General features: G+C 35.9%; 1 protein-coding gene across 1 annotated transcript; it reads right to left on the reverse strand.

Moving 5' to 3' along the window:
* Positions 1-2,804: 2,804 nt before the first annotated feature.
* On the reverse strand, positions 2,805-3,275 carry LOC131077396 (secreted RxLR effector protein 78-like). Its single transcript, XM_058014892.2, has one exon. It carries the CDS (start codon positions 3,273-3,275, stop codon positions 2,805-2,807), a length of 471 nt encoding a protein of 156 aa, XP_057870875.1.
* Positions 3,276-18,732: the final 15,457 nt, after the last annotated feature.

An 18,732-nucleotide genomic window follows, 5' to 3' on the forward strand; every position in this document is an offset into this window, starting at 1 on the left:
AAGATAGCAAATTTTAAGGAAGAACTACTCAAATTGGAAAAGGAGAAAGAAAGGACAATAAATAAGGCAAAAAATTTGAGATCTAAACTAAGTCCAAGATTGGACTATTTAGTATCTCTGCAGAAGGAAATTTTTGAGGCACTAACATAGGGCAGCAAAACACCGGCAGAGCATTTACAACATCTCACCGGTACAATGAAGAGAACCGAGACAACAATAAAAGATAGTAAGAAGTTTATGCATAGTATACAACATCTCACCGGTACAGTGAAGAGAACTGAGACAACAATAAAAGATAGTAAGAAGTTTATGGATAGTATAAACTTAATTTTGGAGATCTTTTTCAGATAATAACTACCCAGCTACAAGGTTGAGGTTATGGATAGCTGAAACTACAAACTCTGCTGACATCTTGACAACCATTGTCATTGATGCCAAAGGGGGAGTAGTGGGATGAGAAAGTTCAAAAGATAGGAATCATATGCTTAGGGGGAGCTCTCACATTTTTGGTAACATTTTTTGGACTGTACACTTTTGGATACTTTTTGAAATTTCTCATGAGTGTTGCCATTAATGTCAAAGGGGGAGATTGTTGGCATATACACACTCCAATGAGACATTGTATGTGATTGAAGGTTTTTTCATTGATGGCAACCTTGCAATCCTATGGCACTGACAAGACATTATACCGGCAAAGCATTACACAGAAGAAAGAAAGTATACCGACACAAAGGCTGATAGGATTTTTGTTATGTAAATATTTTGTTTATTATTGTAAGCCGACTTGGCACATTGTAAAATGACTCTTATATATAAATGAGATCATGGTAGAAATTTGTAATAATGATGCAAGAAGCATATAGGAAAATATTAGGCAGACCTAATGTGCGAAATATAGGTCAAGGGTATATGTAAAGAACAGAGAAGGGACCGGTACTGAATCTGGCATTGAAGATGCTATTGTAAAGTAGTACAAGTTATTGGATTAGTATAATCCTTATTGTAAGTCAGCGTGACTTCCCATTGAGCAGTGAGCTCTAGGCAGTTGGCCTTCCTGCATGTGCAGGCCCCCTTTTGTAAGTAATATTCTCTTATTGGCCAGTGAGTGAATATTGTGGGTCACAAATCCCACCAAGGTTTTTCCCACACCGGGTTTCCTCGTTAAACATCTTGTGTTATGGTGTACTTTTCATGTGGATATTCTTGATTCTGTTTATTGCATTATTTCTTGCATACCGGTACACTGTTATATTATGTTCTGCATGTTTTAACTTAAGAAATTCTTATTACTAGTTAGATATTGATTCACCCCCCCCCTCTCAGTATCTGTGGGACCCCTAACAAAGAGTCTTTAAAAATTCTCTTGCTCCTCTCTTTCCAGATATGCCATGCTATCAGAGAGGGACCAACAAGCCATATATCACTCCATTTTGATTTTTGGTATGTCGGCCATGATATTAGGAAATCTAGTAGTGATTCATTTCTTACTGTGGTGAAGTTGATTTTATCAAAGAACCAGCTCCAACATGCATCCGCGATCGGGTACGTATACAACAAGTGATTGGTAGTTTCCTTTGCATTTTTATACGTGATGCACCAGTTGGTTCATGAAATCCCAATATGTTTCAGTCTCTCCCTAGTTAGGATTCAGTTATGGAGAGCTATCCAGAGAAAAGTGTCAGCTTTTAGAAGGAGTTTCTTGTTCCAGCAAAGCATATGAGGCCATGTCAATGTGGTGCCACTCTCTCTCTGGGCAAGGTATCCCAAATTAACCTTGTATTCTCCAGATTTAGATCCACACCAAATTATACTGTCATCCGCATTGGATATAGGGATATGTCTAGACCTTAGAATGCTTTGCAAGAGATCGCAAAGAAACAAATTCCCTATGTTTACTTGCTTCCATCTTCTGATAGAACCATTTTGAGGATCCACCTCGAAATAATTGCATACATAATCCCCATATTGGGACTCGACCATTTGAATCCATGTCAGGTCCTTAATAATATCATAGATTGCCACCTCGCCATTCCAAGAATCATACCAGAATTTTGCAGTGCGCCCATCCCCAATCTGCCATGAGATATGTTATGTGATTATGTGCCTAGATTGCCATAAAAAGTTCCAGGTGGCAGATCCCTTGGTCATGTTTTCTAGAGTTAAAATTCTGTTAGGCTCATCAAAATCCAGGCACTTCATTCTAAAAATTGTGTACCAAAGCCTCTGGGGTTCATGATACATTTTCCACACAAGTTTGGCACCTAGTGCCAAGTTCTGCAATTCCATCTTGCAGAGTCCAGCTCCACCCAACTCCTTCAAAAGGCACATCATTTCCCAGTTGATAAGCGAGATCCTTTTGGCATCCTTAGCCCCATCCCATATGAATTTCCTCAATAGATTGTCCAACTTTCTTGCATAATTCTGAGGCAACTTGAAACATGATAGGGGATGGTAGATAAAACCGCTCGAACCATGGTCAAACGCCCTACCTGTGACAGCCAGCAGTTCTTCTATGACTGTGCTTTGGCTTCGCATGATTGATGGACGTCCTCCCAAGTCTGGGTTTGTCGACATCCTTTGTCGATTCTAACGCGAAGGTATTTTAGTGGAAATTCTGCGATCTTAATTCCCATGAGCCCTGATATTCATGATTGGGTCTGTCGATTGGTGTTACAGAAGAAGAGCTGGGATTTGTCTTTATTCATAATATACCCTGAGCATTCCGAATATTATTCAATTGTTTCCAATTTACTCTTTGCTTCGGACAAGGTGGCTTCTCCAAAAATCATAGTGTCATCGATGAATTATGTATGAGTGATATTGTCTAGCTGATCATGGATCCAAATACCCCTCCATACACCATTCACATGCCTTTTCTGAATCAGATTCTCTAATACGTCTGCCATTAGTACAAACAGGGCAGGAGACAAGGGGTCGCCCTGCCTTAAGCCATTCGATGCCAGAAAGAAACCACATACATTGCCATTCACCAAGATTGAGAACTTTACCATGGAGATACATTGTTTGATACATTTGATCCATGTAGAAGGAAATCCAAATCGTTTCAGAACACAAATAAGAAAATTCCATAGGACTCGATCATAGGCCTTTTCTACATCCAATTTTATAGCCATCTCATTCAAATTTTCTTTGTGCATTGAGTGAATTACCTCGGATACCAGGATGATGCTGTCTGAGATTTCTCTGCCTGGAGTGAAACCATTTTGGTTTTCTGATATAAGCTTCAGCAGTAGTTTCTTTAGTCTCTCTGCCATAGCCTTCGCAATAATTTTATAAATTGTGTTACACAAGGATATTGATCTATAATCCTTCATTGATGTGCAATTTGATTTCTTCAGAATGAGTGCAATCAAAGTGTGGTTGATTTTGCTGACAAATTTCTTCTTTTTGCGCAATTCCTCCACAATCGTCCAAATGTCATATCCCAGGAAATCCCAACATTTCTATATATACTCAACATTGATCCCATCAGGTCCAGGAGCCTTATGCGAGTGTAGGGTGAAGGCAGCCAACTTAACTTCTTCCAACAAATAGGGAGCAACAAGCATTTGTCAGTCCATGTCTGAAACAAAAGTATTTATAACCTCATTGACTAGTGGGAAATCAGATCCTTGGAGTCCCTGTGGATCACCCAAAATTTTCCTAAAGTGTTCTTTTGCAACCTGTTCAATCTCCTTGTCTGTGCACACCCGATTTCCATTGCTATCCAGTACAAAACATATCCTTTTAGCACTTCTTCTAGTTTTGACTGATGCATGGAAGAAAGATGTGTTTAGATCTCCCTCGGCGATCCAATTTTCATGCGATTTCTCCTTCCAGTAAATCTGCTCATGAGTTAGAATCTCCGCATACTATTTTTTTAGTAGTTTTTCCTTTTCAAACTCCGTGTTGGTCATACCATTGGCTATAACTTGATTATTTAATTCTTCCATTGTAGCCTCAATTCTAAGATTATTAGAAAAAACACTTTTGAAGGTGTATTTGTTCCATTCTTTTAGTTTCCTTTTCACAAATTGCATACGTTTGGTGAACCTATAACTAGGTGAGCCAACAAAAATGTTACTTTCAGTCCACCAGTCTTTGAGATGGTCCAGTAGAGAAGAATCCTACCACCACATATTGAGGAATTTGAAATAAATTTTCCTATCGGCTTGTTCATGGGAGATTGAGAGTGTGATGGGGAAGTGGTTCGAGCCGCTTTGTGGTTCAATTTTGGTTTCCATGGCATGACTACTCATCATCCACCATTCCCCCATAAAAAATCTATCCAGACGTTCTGATATATTTGAGAAGTTAAGCCTCCGATTGTTCCAAGTGAACTTTCCATTCTTTGGAATGATGTCGATGAGTCTGCAATTGTCCATAAACAGCCTGAAATCCTCAATGACTTTGGTAGGCTTTCTTATCCCACCAGCCTTATCATTTAGATCCAATATGGTATTGAAGTCTCCAGCCATAATGACCTTCCCTAAATCATTTATCTTAGCCTGTATGGTGATTTCGTTCCATATCCTTAGTCCTGATAGGACCATAAATGTTGAAGAGAGGAAAGCATAGGCTTGACTTCTTACATTTGATGGAGCAAGCCATCCAGAAATCACTGGATGCAATTAGCCCAACCTCCATGTTGTTTGAATTCCACAGGATCTGAAGACCCCCCGCAGAACCATTTGCAGTAGAACTTTTTGAACTCATCCACCTTTTCACCTTTTATTTTTGTCTCTTGAAGTAGGATTACACCAGGGTTCATCTTGGTCAAAGCTCTTTTCACCAAGCGTCTTTTGTCAGGGGCAGAAAGTCCCCTGACATTCCATGAGGAGATCTTCATTGTTCTCCAAGGGAGGCCTTTCCTCCCTTGGATACTTTCAAGTAGTTCAAGACACTAACCAAACCTTTCTCCCCAACTCTATGCTCTCTAATAGTTTTATGGCTCTTTCATCCCTTAATACCTTTACATGTGCCCAGTAGTGTGTTCATTGATTGACTGATACATCTTGGTTCAAGGTTCCCCAATTCATCTAAATTTTCATTGCAATTGGATGGGAGGGAGGATTCGGATCCTGCCACAGAGATACCATCTTCCAAACTGGCCACCTCATGGGTTTGAGGTTGTTTTGTATTGTGTTCCGAATTTGGTTCATTATCAGGTGCTACCTTTGCAGAGGGATTAGGCAACACAGTCACATTTTCTACATGTTGCCTTGTTTTTGTCTTTTTCTTTCCAGGCTTGTTTCAGATTTTTGTTATTTTTGTTATGCACTTTACTTGAATAAACTCCGCATCTCTCCGTGGTATGGAAATGACAACCACATCTCTTGCATGTGGAAATCTCATTTTCAACTTCGATCTGCTGTCGCCAAATTCCTTCCTTGGTAATTATATTGATATTTGTGGGAATCTATTTAACGGCCGCAAGTTTTAGTCTTGCATATGTATATAGGTCAGCACCAATTATACCTTCGTCGATTTCCAAGAGGGTACCCATTGTTCGGCCAATAGCTTCCAGGCTACTATCACTCCAATACTCTGTGGGAAGGTTGTAAAGCCGGATCCACACTGGTTTCTCATAAATTGCAAGTGGGGTGGGGTCAAAGTTTGGTGCCCATGACTGAATGTATAATGGATGTTCGTTCATAAACTAGTTTTGCGATTGAAAGATGTGATCCCTTTCTTCCACTTCTACAAATACCATGACAAAAAATCCTTTCAGAAGGAATTTGATTACCACATGGTTTCCCCAATTGTTGTTGACCCAGATCTTGACGTCCTTTCTTGGCAGTTTAGGTCCAACAAATCTAGCGATGATGGCATGTTTTTTAAATATGAGTCTGCCTTCTTCAATTATTTCTGAGAGATCAATACCATCAACATGATCAAATTGTTTTGAATGCTCGGGTTTTCCTGCTTCGCAATCCCTTGGGTAGTGGTTCTGAGATGTATCCGTGAGATTCTCCCTTTTTCCAGCTTCATTTATGTAACCCAGTCAACTTTGAGGACCTTCCACTTCACCGCTCCAGGTTGCACCGCTGATTTGGTTTCGGGGACGTCCGTGCTCGCACCATCCCACCTTTGTGAGGACTCGCCAACCGCCTTTAGGCCTTCGCACTTTTTCTATGAAAATTTGTGCTCCATCTTCTCAACATTTATGTTAGAGCAAATCATAAGATCTCTCTTTGTTATCTAAACATTTTTTTTTTCAAATTCTGATTATGTTAAGGTTTTCATTTCTAAGTTCTTTGTTAGTGTGTCCATTTTTTGGACCAAAAACCAACATGTGCTATTTTGGGTATAAATTTTTACTCATTCATAAATTTTTGAAATAAATTACATTTTTAGAAATTATACTCAATTCTACACATATTGAAATTTTTTTTTGATTAGTTTTCAATATTTTAAAGGGTTAACACACTCAATTTTTTGTGTTTTTTGAATGTCCCCACTTTGAGATTTAGTAAAAAAATCATACACTTCTTGAAAAGTCAGTCAATTTTTTTGGCATAAACTACATTGTGTTATCTAATTTATCAATGGAGCGATTTTTAAAATTCTAAAAAAAAAGTTAACATTTTAGGGGGAGCACACCATACTCTATGTTATGTTTTGTTTGACAAAAAGAGGACCACTTTGTGTGCTTCACCTTTTTGAAGTCCTTAATCTTCATCAATATCAAAATTAATTAGTGGTTTAGAAACTAGAATTAAAGCAATACGACTTGTGTTCTTGTTGAATATTCAAATTTTGAGCATAACTATCTTCAATTTCTAATTGAAGGTTAAACTTCATTGATTTCAAGAAAAAATTGACATCTTAATATCCCTTTTTGATTGAAAATATTGGTGCATATACCCTTAAGTGTTTGGTATTGTATATGGTCTCAAAATTATGTCATCATTCCTCCACCCTTAGTCCTCCTTTACTTGTTTGACTTTTCCACTTAAGCTTTGTAGGCTCCATTCTTAATAAAATTGGCTATAATTTTTGAGAATTTAAAAAAAACATTAGATAGTTTTTTGAGATATTTATATTGCTATAAATATTTCATTATTTTGGCATCTAAATTTTCTATAAATTATAGTTTCTTACAAGATTGTTAACTTTTGAGGTTTCTCTAGGCACATATTGTTACTACTTATCAAATTGCCATTAGTTTCATTTCCAAAGTCATACTATATTCTAGTTGGTTAGTATTACCGAATCATACAGTCGGTACACACAGAGAAGTCGGTATGAACAGTCTAGTCGGTTACTAAAGAAAGTAGTCACAAAGCACAGTATTCACCAAGCTGTTTACTGAGTAAAGGTTCATGGCTACCGAGTGGTAAAGTTAACTCACCGAGTTGATATTCACTGAGTGAAACGTTTTACTAGATACATTGAACCTGGACATGCACATGAAAATGTGTTACAAGATCGAGGCACATCTAACCATTTTTGCATTGGAAATTGCACTATGAGATTATGTATGATTACAAGGCCAATCTAACCTATGAGATATTTTGTTTAGTTATTCATTCGAAGAATCTTTTTGTAAGATCAAAGCAATGAATCAGATCACTGTTGTAAGAGAGCTATATATACAACATGATTCTAGGGTTAGACATATGACATGATATGATGTGATAAGAGATGCAATGAGATAGCAGTGTGTATGCATGAAGGAAGACTGTTATAGAGACACAAAGAGGTCACCGAGAAGGTTATCAGTGAACAGTCGAAGAGCAGAGTAAACAGAAGGGTTTACCGAGTTTCATTATGGGTTACCGAGGTATGCTACAAGCTAGGTAATCTTATTCAGAGCACATAGAGTCTGCTTTAACATTTCAGATGTAAAGTTGCAGATATTTTTAATGATTATATTGTAATATTTTGAAGTTGTAAGAGAAACCTTTAACAGGGTAAAAGACTCTAACCAAGTCTATAAATTGTAACTCCTTTAACCAGGTGCTACACTTATATAGTGTTGTAAAAATCTTTTAGTAAGGTAGATCTAATTGATCTTAATACTCCTAACAGGGTAAGCTATTAGAAATAGCTAAATGTAGCTCTAACTGAGCATTCTTTATTATTGCAGTAGTGAAGTTGTGGGTGCCATCCCCACGACAGTTTTTCTCTCTAACCAAGAGTTTCTGCGTGACCAAAATATATGTGTTATGGAGTGAATCATGTATGATTGTTATCTGTTGATTATAGTTTTATTTTATGTTACTGCACTATTCTGTTTATGCATAACAGTAAGGTTATCACAAAAGAAAAATTTTGGAGTACTGATTCACCCCTCCCCTCTTAGTACCTTAGCTTTCTATATTGGGCCTAACAATTGGTATCAGAGCTTGAATCTTGGAAAAGGGTTTAACCACCTAAAGAGAAAGATCTTAGCAATGGAAGGCTACAAACAATCTCGGAGGATTGTGCATCTTCAAGAAGAGCTGGATAATGCAAATCAACTGATTGAAGTCATGTAGAGACAAATGCAAAAATTTTTGAAAGTAAGGAGAAGATTATCTGATGACTTGCAGGATTCTCAAGAGCTAGTGGAACAAATTGAGACATCATATGCGAAAAGTATATCTGAAGAAACTGAAGAAATGATTGGAATGTTGAAAGAAAAGAACAAAGCATTGGTTGATCAACTAAAAGCAATGAAAAGAGAACATGAACATTTCAGTACACAAATGGCTGAAAATCTAGATGCATTAAGGAGAGCTGAGGATAAAGCAAGAGATCTACAAAGAGAGAAACAACAACTTGAAGCTTTAGTATCTGATAAGGATGATGAAATCATAAGGTTAACTGGTATTCAACAAAATATGACAGATCAACTAGGTTATGCTCATCATGAAGCAATTCTGAAGAATGATGAAAATCAATCATTGAAACTTGAAGTATGAAGGTTGACTAGTGAACTTGAAACAGAAAAGAAATCCAAAGAATCATTGGAGAAAAGTTATGAAACATCAAAGATGTTGGATGAGCAACTAAATACAAGAAGACTCTACAAAGATGGAGGACTTGGTTACAAAGGAAAAGACTCTACCGAGAAAGGAATTAATACTACCGAGAGAGGAGAATCATCAAAACAAGCTGAAAAAAGAAATAACATCAAAAGGAAGAAGCCTATTTGCTACTATTGTGGAAATCAAAGTCATACTGTCAACATATGCCAGATCAGAAAAGGTAAGCAACCGAATATCTCTAAGTCCAATGGATATTGTTATAATTGCAAAAAATATGGTCACATACCTAATCAATGTAGGACAAAGTCTGTTAACAACCATCAGAAGGCAAAATTCAAAGGGTTTTGTAAAAACTGCAATAGATATGGACATAGTACCGAGAGATGTTGGTTTAAGCAAAAGAACTACATGAAGTATCCACACCGAGCAAACACTAGAGGTTACCAAACTCACATAGATTCTTACTGACAATATGCAATAGTACCATGGGATTACAATACAAGGATATGGTGCAAATGTTGTGGAAGATATGGACATATAAGTGCCAACTATTTTATAAGGTTTGGAATGAACAACCAGAGATCATGGAGAAATCCCGATATGGCATGTTTACATTGTCACAAAGTTGGACATTTAGCTGGAGATTGCAGAGATCAACTGAGAAGAGACACTGAGGAGATAAAAGAAAAATTCAAGATGATATGGAAAAAGAAAGAATTTATGTCTGATGAAGAAAGCACCTTACCTACTGAGTTAGGTGCACCTATTTCAAATTAATCAAGAAAAGGTATGAAGGGACTGCATTCTTTAAAAGTTAAATCATAATAGTTCCTATTTTATTATGAACAAAATTCAAAATCTGCATAGTTAAGATGCAATTAGAAAAGTTTGCATACTATACAGGAAACCTGTCAAGTCGGTGTATACAGGAAACCCGTCAAGTCGGTTAACAAAGCAAAGTTGGATACTCGGTGAAAACAAAAAATGAAGTAAAATGGTAAAAGGTGAACCGAGTGCATTTAATATCATGACCTAACTTGCACGGAGCCTGATAAGGTATTTTTGAGTGCTTAAAAGTGTTTTCACGATCATTTTCATTCACCCAAGTTTTTGAGAAGCAGAGAAGAGCGAATCAAAGCAACCAAACTTCATTCAAAGCGAATTTTCAAGGTATTTACATCAATCTATTCAAACTATTTAGCTGGTTTCTAATCTAGTCAAATTTCTAGTGTCTACCGAGTGTGAAGAGTAAGCTACTTGTAAACCCTAAGGATAACCTATCGAATTTTTACTCAAGATCTACCATGGTGCCCAAGATCCAAGACCCTGTAGTTGTCCAAAATATGGAGAAGCCATCTCTGAAGTATTCCCTAACTCCTAAAGTCACCTTAGAATTGGATGATAAAACTGCATTTTCACTCATCCCAGATCGAGTTTTATTGGTAGAAGATGTCAGATTCTTTACCAAGTGTCGTGTTGAGGAACTCGGTCATGTAGAGATTAGTGACACATATGATGAATTGTGCACTGATGACAAACTGGATAGTAAATTTGAACATATCAGAATCAAGGGATTAATTGAAGCCCTAGTCTATCCTAGTGTGTTCAAACCCCAATGGGTTAAGTTTGTATTGAGCAGAGTACATGATGATTTCATGTGGCTACAAGAGCAATTGTTCAAGATCACGAAGGAAGTCATTCACCTGATCACCGGGTATCCCATCTACGATCATGCTTGTGCACAGAAAATGATATCACAAAAGGAGCTAATCAGTCTAACCGGAGTAGAATTTGATTACTGAGGACTAAAATTGAATAATGTCACTGATGCTGAACTGAAATTTGCAATCAGAGTCATTGGTTACTGTTTCTTCCAATCTGCAAGGGAAAATAGTGTACCATGTGCTGCAGTAGACCTGGCCTACAAAATAGTAAAGAAGGGAATGAAAGTAGACTTGTGTGAAGTACTACTAAAGAACTTATTTGAGAACCTAAACACAATAAGGAAGCCAAAGAAGAACAACTTGGCAAACACACTCAAGTTCGGTTCACTACTTGTTTGTATGTTTTTCTATTTTGAAAATTTCTTTCCCTCAGTCGGTAAAGTAGTATGGGAGCTACACCGACCTATCACCCATCAGATCAATGATTACATCAAGAAGTTAGGAGATAACTTTAATAATGTCATGGATGATTACTTTAGCAAATTCCAAGAGAAAATGCACAACAGGTACAAGATCCCACCACAGCTGGTTGAAAAATACAAGGACAATATTTGTTTTGAAGTCGACACTGATTACTGCTATGTAAATGTTGTTGAACCGAGGATTCAGTCGTTGCAACCAATGGATTGTGAAATTGATTATGATATCACACAACAACAAATTGATGCCTACCTATCATTGCCAAGGAATGCAACTGAACTAAGGTATGGAACCTATGAAGAGGTAAAGGAGAAAGTAAAAATGAGCATTGTAGTTCCTAAGGCTACAAGGAAAGCTACAAAGATGATAAAAGCTTTATTTGAGAAATTCGGAGAAGAATCCTCATCTACACCTGTCAAAGGAAATCTTGCCATTACCGAGGAAGAATCAAAAGCACATGAGGCTGCAATAACATTGAGCACAGAGTTGCCAAAGAGAAAAGTTCTAAAAAGAAAGAAACAGGACATTACAAAGACCCTGCCGACTCCACCAACAAAGAGACCCAACACCAGAGCATCAGCTGCATCACCGAGCAAGAAACAAAAGACTGTTGCTGCTCCTAAGGTAACAAAGACTTACAAGAAATCTACTCAGAGACTCATCTTGGCAAAAGAGTCAAGTGATACAGAGTCTGATGATGCTAACAAATTCCAGATTGTGAAGAGCAAAAAGGCAAACATTCATAGTGTTGAAAACTTTTGTGCGAATCTTAAGGAATACGGTGGATTTGTAGGATTCAGATATGTTAAGTATGAGTCTAGGAACAATGATGAGAAATGACAAATTGAAGAAGCTGTCATATGTACACTTCTGAAGTTTTAGTTAGCACCATTGGAACTAGCAAAGTCACTTCCAAGTGAACTCTACTCACATATTGATAACAGATGGAAATATGCAATGGATTCAGAGAGACAAATAAGAGAAAGAAGTCTTGTCCACTTATTTCCTAAAATGTCCGTAGCTGAAATCAAGGAGCATTTGTCCACATACAATTCAAAATTTCTTGTGAAACAAAGAGCCTTAAAATTGATGAATGGGCTATATATTGATGTGGAGAATGAGACTAAGGCCAAGTGGCAGGAGATCTTCACACAAAAGGATGTCGGTGAACAATCTCAAATTGAAATTGTTGATGTCACCGAGCAAGATCCAGATGTCATCGAGCAAGGTCCAGACCCAGTTGACACAATACAAATTGATGAAGATATAATGGATGAAGCCGCAGCAGAGCAAGAAATTATTGAAGGCACCACTTATGCAAAACTTGTGTCTAGTGAATCAGTCTTAGAACAAGTTCAGCCTTATCCGCCGATGAAGCCAACAGTACCAACCGAAGCCCCCAAGGACACCGAACAAGTTACCGAAGGTAATAAATCTGAAGCTGCAGAAGATACAGGTAACAAGTCTGAAGCTACAATAGACACAACAAAAGATCAATCATCTCAGGGACAGACAAGCACAACAAATATTACAGTAGAGACCCCTAGCACCGAACCATCCAAAGACACTGCAATTGCTATAGAAATAGTGCAAAGTGTTGCATCTACCGAGCAACCTACCGAGGGACAGCAAGCCTCACAAGCACTTGTCTTAGTGCCCTAGACAAAAGGAAAAGAGAAAAAGGTGAGAAAGCATGCTTTTAAATTTGACTTATCTAAACCAATCGTGTTGCCCAATGTTGACATCTCCAAATTGAAAGGGCAAGCACTCACTGAATTCGGTGAACTATGCAAAGCAAAGGCCGAACAGGAGAAACAACTGGCAATACAGAAAAAGAACAAGGTACTTCAAAAGGTTAGGACACTGCTCACAGAAATGCTACCATCAGCAACAGTGTCAACCGATGCAGCCATCCATATTTAGTTGGATGAACTCCTTAATCAGATTGAAACATCTGGAGTTGATGCATTTGAATACCTAAGCAAGCACAAGGATAAAGAGCTCACAACAAAAATGATAGAGGAAGTCCAAAAATCAATTGCTGTTGGCAAGGTAAAACTTGTCAAATTCATTGCTGAGTTGACCCCTCAACTCAAGCACATTCTTTATTTATTCCAGAAATTGTGTACATTTTCTTTATTTATTAAAGACATCAAAAATAAAACTGATGCAATTGAGAAAGAGATCACCAATCTCTCATCCAAGTTGACCACTGAGCCTAATTCAGTTCAGACTTTTTACAAAAAGCTACAACAGCTCATGGCTCAACTATTAGAACTGAGGAATGAAGAGCATAAAATTAGGATGGATATAATGACCCTTCAAACATTATTCCTTCCTCATCTCTCATCATTCCAAGAGTAGCTTAATCGAGCTACAAGCTTATCAACTACCCAAGAGGGAAGCACTCTTGATGGCTTGATATCACTCTTATCTGATATTCAAGCACATAACTCATTAATGGAAAGTCTCAAGGACTCACTCTTAGTCTCCCTCACTGATGCTCAGACCAAGTATAAGACTATTTTTGATCAGTTACCACTTCCGGATGCAAATTAAGTTTTTAATATTTGTCAAAAAGGGGGAGTAATATTATGTTACTACACAGGGGAGGAAAGCCTAGCAAAGGGGGAGTAATTCTACACTTGGAGAGTAGTACAATTTTGATAAGACAATTTTGAGTATTGTATACAAGGGGAGTATACCGAGCAGAATATACAAAGCATTCAGAGCACACAAGTACAGTACATAACCGAACCAAACATGCAAAATTCAGAGTTATGTACAGGATAATGATAAGGGGAGTATATCTGCATATACTATTGACTATTGTACATATTGTCAAGTATAGTCATTTTGTCAAGTATATAGTTTTTTGAGTTATGACTTTGTAAGTAGTTTTTGTCAAACATCTCAACTAATGTCAAAAGGGGAGATTGTTACTACTTATCAAATTGCCATTAGTTTCATATCCAAAGTCATACTATATTCTAGTCGGTTAGTATTACCGAATCATGCAGTCGGTACACACAGAGAAGTCGGTATGAACAGTCTAGTCGGTTACTGAAGAAAGCAGTCACAAAACACAATATTCATTAAGTTATTTACCGAGTAAAGGTTCATGGCTACCGAGTGGTAAAGTTAACTCACCGAGTGAAACATTTTACTAGATACATTGAACCTGGACATGCACATGAAAATGTGTTACAAGATCGAGGCACATCTAACCGTTTTTGCATTGGAAATTGCACTATGAGATTATGTATGATTACAAGGCCAATCTAACCTATGAGATATTTTGTTTAGTTATTCATTCGAAGAATCTTTTTGTAAGATCGAAGCAATGAATCATATCACTGCTGTAAGAGATCTATATATACAACATGATTCTAGGGTTAGACATATGACATGATATGATGTGATAAGAGATGCAATGAGATAGAAGTGTGTATGCATGAAGGAAGACTGTTATAGAGACATAGAGAGGTCATCGAGAAGGTTATCAGTGAACAGTCGAAGAACAGAGTAAACAGAAGGGTTTACCGAGTTTCATTATGGGTTACCGAGGTATGCTACAAGCTAGGTAATCTTATTCAGAGCACATAGAATTTGCTTTAACATTTCAGATGTAAAGTTGCAGATGTTTGTAATGATTATATTGTAATATTTTGAAGTTGTAAGAGAAACCTTTAACAGTGTAAAAGACTCTAACCAAGTCTATAAATTGTAAATCCTTTAACCAGGTGCTACACTTATATAGTGTTGTAAAAATCCTTTAGTAAGGTAGATCTAACTGATCTTAATACTCCTAATAGGGTAAGCTATTAGAAATAGCTAAATGTAGCTCTAACCGAGCATTCTTTATTATTGCAGTAGTGAAGTTGTGGGTGCCATCCCCACGACAGTTTTTCTCTCTAGCCAAGAGTTTCTGCGTGACCAAGATATATGTGTTATGGAGTGAATCATGTATGATTGTTATCTGTTGATTATAGTTTTATTTTATGTTACTGCACTATTCTGTTTATGCATAACAGTAAGGTTATCACAAAAGAAAATTTTTGGAGTACTGATTCACCCCTCCCCTCTCAGTACATTAGCTTTCTATATTGGGCCTAACACATATGTCCTCATTTTCAAGCACCACTTTTTAAAGTGTGTGATTTTTCACATACTTCATGGTTTTGTCATTGATTTTATCCCTTTTTAAAATCAAAATTATAGCTTTAAAATTCTGGAATATTTAGGTATCTTTGTTCGCTAAAATTAGGTCTAATATTACATATTTCACAAGTGACAACTATGAATTTATTAAGTATATAGCACTCAAATATAATTTTCTATTGGAGGATCTCTTGATTCAGTGATTTAGGAGATTTTTGTATTACTTTTGTTAGTATGGTCTCCAATTGAATTATTTGTGTACTAAATAGGAAATTGTAAGATTTGGCAAGATGAAATCCTAGTTTCTTTTAGGTAGCTTCATTTGATGTTGCACCTCTTTAGACTTGCTCTTGATCTCGATACTGATTGGTGGAAATAAGTATGGGCTAGAATGAATAATCATATCCTAGGATTGATTGTTTCTATTGTTTAGAATGTTCTATGTAGGCTAGCTCACATATTGAGTCCCCTCACACTCTTTGGATCAAAATTTTAGAAATTCATGAAAATCCCAATGAATTTATTATGACACCCACCTATACTAAACATAGATACTTTATAGTGTGATGTTACTCTAAGATGCCTTACTTGATTTTGATGATATGGACATTTGGTTTATGTTTAGATTTTGATTAAGGTTTCATTGTCCATGTAGAATAATCTAAACAGGCTTCTAGAATATAATGCATTAGTTTATAATTGCACTATAAGCTTTAGAGGTAGATTCAACATATTGAAGGCATCCTTTATACAATAGTAGCACATAGATTCAATGTGACGTCAATAAAATACCCTTACCATTGATTTTGGAGTTACAGAGCCACATCCCTTACATTTATTACAACAATTAATTCTAACTCTTTTATGTTGCCTCAATAATTAAATATGAAGAGCCATATCCCTTACATTTATTACAATAATTAGTTCTAACTCTTTCATGTTGCCTCAATAATTAAATATGAAGACTCTATTTGATAATGGAAATTTGCATTTTATAATAACAGTGATCAATACATACATGAATATCATTATCTTTATATTTATATTCTATTTGTTAATATTGATTTAATTTTACTTAAATTATTTTGATTCATCATAAATACCCAGTTTATGGCAACTTTATTTTAATTAATAAAATAATTTACATGTATCAACCAAGTATAGATGACCTCGAGAAAATGATTTATATGGTTAGACATATGGGATTGGAAGAAAATATGAAATTGAACATCTTAATGTTAATTGAGGTTTTTAATCTATAATTTATGGAAATAAAAGTTACAGTGGAATTCGATGTAGCTAATAATCTTGTTGGCAATTTGTAACAAGTGCATGCCATTAATCCCATCTACCTACGACCCTTGGACCTATACGAAGGCCATTCACTTTAATGAAATGCACACAATCTACCTTTCCATAAATAAGAGAAACAAATTCATATTGGTACTAAACTAGAAATTGCACCTTGGTGTGTAATGGGTATGCCAAATAGGTGTGGAAGATCAATTAGATAATATTTTGGTCTTTTTTTGCATATATTTGTGTAATACATGGGGTCAATTGGTTGGCATAATGTTATTTTTGAAATAAAATTATCAATAGAGAATAGATAGATTCAAATCAATATGGATCTAAACATTATTGAAACAAAAACTTTCGACCAAGATAATAATTAGGCTCCATTGTCAACATGGTCATGTAATGTTCACAATTGAGAGAGAGAGAGAGAGAGAGAGAGAGAGAGAGAGAGAGAGAGAGAGAGAGAGAGAGAGAGAGAGAGAGAGAGAGAGAGAGAGAGAGAGAGAGAGAGAGAGAGAGAGAGAGAGGGAAATGAAGAGAGGAAGGAGAGATAATGAGAGAGAGGACAGAGGAATAGATAGACATGGAAGAGACAAATATATAGAGAGGAAAGAGATAATGAGAGAGAGGATAGATGAATAGATAGACATGGAAGAGACAAATATATAGAGAGGAAGAGAATGAGAGCTTGAAAGATATAGAAAGATAAAGATATAGATAGTAAGTGATACATAGAGAGGTTCAATTCTACGTACACTTGATTTTATAGTGTTTTTTTATTTTTTAATATTGAGTTTATTTTTCAATTAATGTTAATATTACTTGTAATATATATTGAGACAGAGATAGAAAGAGAGAAAAGAGAGAAGAAGAGAGAAGGGCTATTTTTAATAATTATTTTAAATATAATAATAATAATAAATTAATGTTATTAAATTAATATAATTTTTAAATATCTTTTAATCAAAGATTAAATTTCTAAATCAATTGAATTCATTGAAACAAAAAACGTTATTTATTATTTTTCATTTCAACAATCTTTTTATTGATTTTAATGTATTATATTGTGTGTTTACCCCTTAAAAAAAGCAAAAAACATTTAATATAAAACAAGCAACCAAACATGTATTAAATAATTTTTTAATTTAAAAAATAAAATTTTCAATAATTTTCCTTCAATTATTTATAATATTTTATATAAATCAAAACTTGTCTTCATTTTTGTTTTCAATGTATTATTTTTTTTTCTCGGTAAAAGGCCGAAGCCAGATTCTATTAAATAATAAACAAAATTACATTCTCCGCTCAGTGCAAGCGCCAGTAGGAAAGAGCGGAGAAGAGAAAACCTCCAACCTTGCTCGAGACATTAAGTCCAGTCAAGTAATGGTACTAAATCTCTACAACATTTAAACATTACATAATTTCCTTCTTAAGCCCTTCATTCTGGGCTAAACAGGCCCATCATAGGGATTTTCTACATTCTGCCTCCAATTTCTGTAGAAACTTGCCTCCTTTATCTAAGTTCACAGACTTCTCGCTAGCCCTGTCACCTGCAAAACAAATTCTCAACACAACCCCGCTGCATACCACTTCATGATTTGTTAATGCCAAAAAAGAGGACTACTTTTATATAAACAAGCTTTTAGTATACTTTCCACTACTGCTAATGCAACCAAGGCATCTTTTATATTGAGGTAGAAAATAATTCCTATACTGTTGACTACAAGATGAAAGATTACCTAGGTTACAATAACATTTTTGAGAATTATACCTGCATATCACATAACCGATATTTCCATTTGTGTTTTTATCCATATTAGCACCTTATTTGGTACTTAAAATTATAATCAAAGAAGTCTCTTAAGGTAAATGATTCAATGAAAACTAAACCAAATAGGCTAGTTCCATGGTACAATCTAGAACATAGTGATACAAAGATACTTACCACATCTGCATACTGAAGATAAATATATCCAAGAGTGACCATAATTCGTACCTGGTTAGTCATATTTTAATGCTAATATAAGAAAACTATCATTATAGTATATGCATTACTGTAAGAGATACCCTAATTGTGACATACACTATTTCAGTATACATATATATATATATATATGTGTGTGTGTGTGTGTGTGTGTGTGTGTGTGTGTGTG

Source organism: Cryptomeria japonica, chromosome 4, assembly GCF_030272615.1.
Source record: "Cryptomeria japonica chromosome 4, Sugi_1.0, whole genome shotgun sequence".
Taxonomy (NCBI): domain Eukaryota; kingdom Viridiplantae; phylum Streptophyta; class Pinopsida; order Cupressales; family Cupressaceae; genus Cryptomeria; species Cryptomeria japonica.

Bases quoted from the DNA above. Each gene is read 5' to 3' on its own strand.
- LOC131077396 (XM_058014892.2), bottom strand. From the start codon at position 3,275: ATGGCAGAGAGACTAAAGAAACTACTGCTGAAGCTTATATCAGAAAAC.